General features: G+C 40.1%; 1 protein-coding gene across 1 annotated transcript in view; it reads left to right on the top strand.

Moving 5' to 3' along the window:
- Positions 1-1318, top strand: part of LOC101855008 — a 74564-nt gene that overhangs the window by 14088 nt on the left and 59158 nt on the right. Inside the window, exon 4 of the mRNA XM_013080551.2 lies at positions 277-298. Within this exon, the coding sequence (XP_012936005.1) occupies positions 277-298 (22 nt within the window). The remainder of the gene's footprint in view (positions 1-276; positions 299-1318) is intronic.

A 1318-nucleotide genomic window follows, 5' to 3' on the forward strand; every position in this document is an offset into this window, starting at 1 on the left:
TTCAACGGCAAAGAACCTTACCATTATAACATAGCCTTCAGTCTAATAAAGTTGGGTTGTTTTTGTTTGTAAGTTTGTTTATTTGTTTTTGTTTGGTTGTTTTTTGTTTGGTTGGGGTTTTTTTTTTTTTAAACCCCAAATTGATTCAAACTCTGTTTTTAGTAATCACTAGCAGTCTCACGATTTTTGTACACCAGACGCTAGATTGCCTTCCTTTTAAAAAAAGACTGCCTTTGTTGTAACGAGGGTCAATAAGCACTTATATTTTCCTTGTAGCAAAACAAGGTGTGATTGAATGGTCTGGTATCACATTGATTGCCTCGTCTATCGAACCATGTTTGCAATTTCCCCTGACGCAGCAGAATCAATTAAGAGTTTTTATTTCAGCCTTCAATTAGAGGTCTTCTGCCTTGGGGCGTGTGTGTTTCTTGAATTAGTGCAAAGAGCCCGTGGGCGTATTTTATTATCAAGTGAGCTTCAATTGTGATGTGTAACGCACCCTTTATTAATATTGTATGATATTCATTTCTATCATCACATTATCTCGTCAAATTGATGGTCCAGCTCAACGTTCGTTATAATTTCACCCTAAAAGCCCACACCTGGCCCATCCCCTTATCCCATTTCTGTTCCGGGCATAGTCGTGCCCTGTGCCCTTATGCCCTTATTCTTTCAAACAAACAAACAAACAAACAAACAAACAAACAAACAAACAAACAAACAAACAAACAAACAAACAAACGTGGATGGTTGGCGGGTGCTCTGGTGTGGTTTGCTACTTCTTTCTTATCAAACATCTATCGTCCTTATATCCCCTTCTCCTTTTTTATGTTTCTTTCTCTCTTGTAACACCTCTAATTTGCTGGCGCCCATATGACCTTATGCAGTTGCGAGAGCTGTACAGTTCAAATCATTTAGGAGATGTGCTGTGACCCAACCTGTCAGGGCAAACCCAAGCTGAGAGGGATACAATGTTCCAGCAGAAAGCCCGACATGTTCGATTTAAAAATTCTCCCTGCACGGGAATCGAAATCAAATCTGTGGGTGGTTGGCGGGTGCTCTGGTGTGGTTTGCTTCCTCTTTCCTATCAAACATATATCGTCTTTATCTCCCCTCCTTCTTTTTTTTGTGTTTGTTACTCTCTTGCAACGACTCTAATCTTCGGCACTTATATTACCTTATTGTGTTGCAAGTGCCGTAAAACACTTACTAAAACAAAACGAACTCAGGTCTTCTGCATGTGAGGCGCAACGCGTAACTGCTACACCACAAACGCCGGTTGTTGTTGTTGTTGTTGTTGTTGTTGTTGTTGTTGTTG

This window comes from Aplysia californica, unplaced genomic scaffold, assembly GCF_000002075.1.
Source record: "Aplysia californica isolate F4 #8 unplaced genomic scaffold, AplCal3.0 scaffold00091, whole genome shotgun sequence".
NCBI classification, from domain to species: Eukaryota; Metazoa; Mollusca; class Gastropoda; order Aplysiida; family Aplysiidae; genus Aplysia; species Aplysia californica.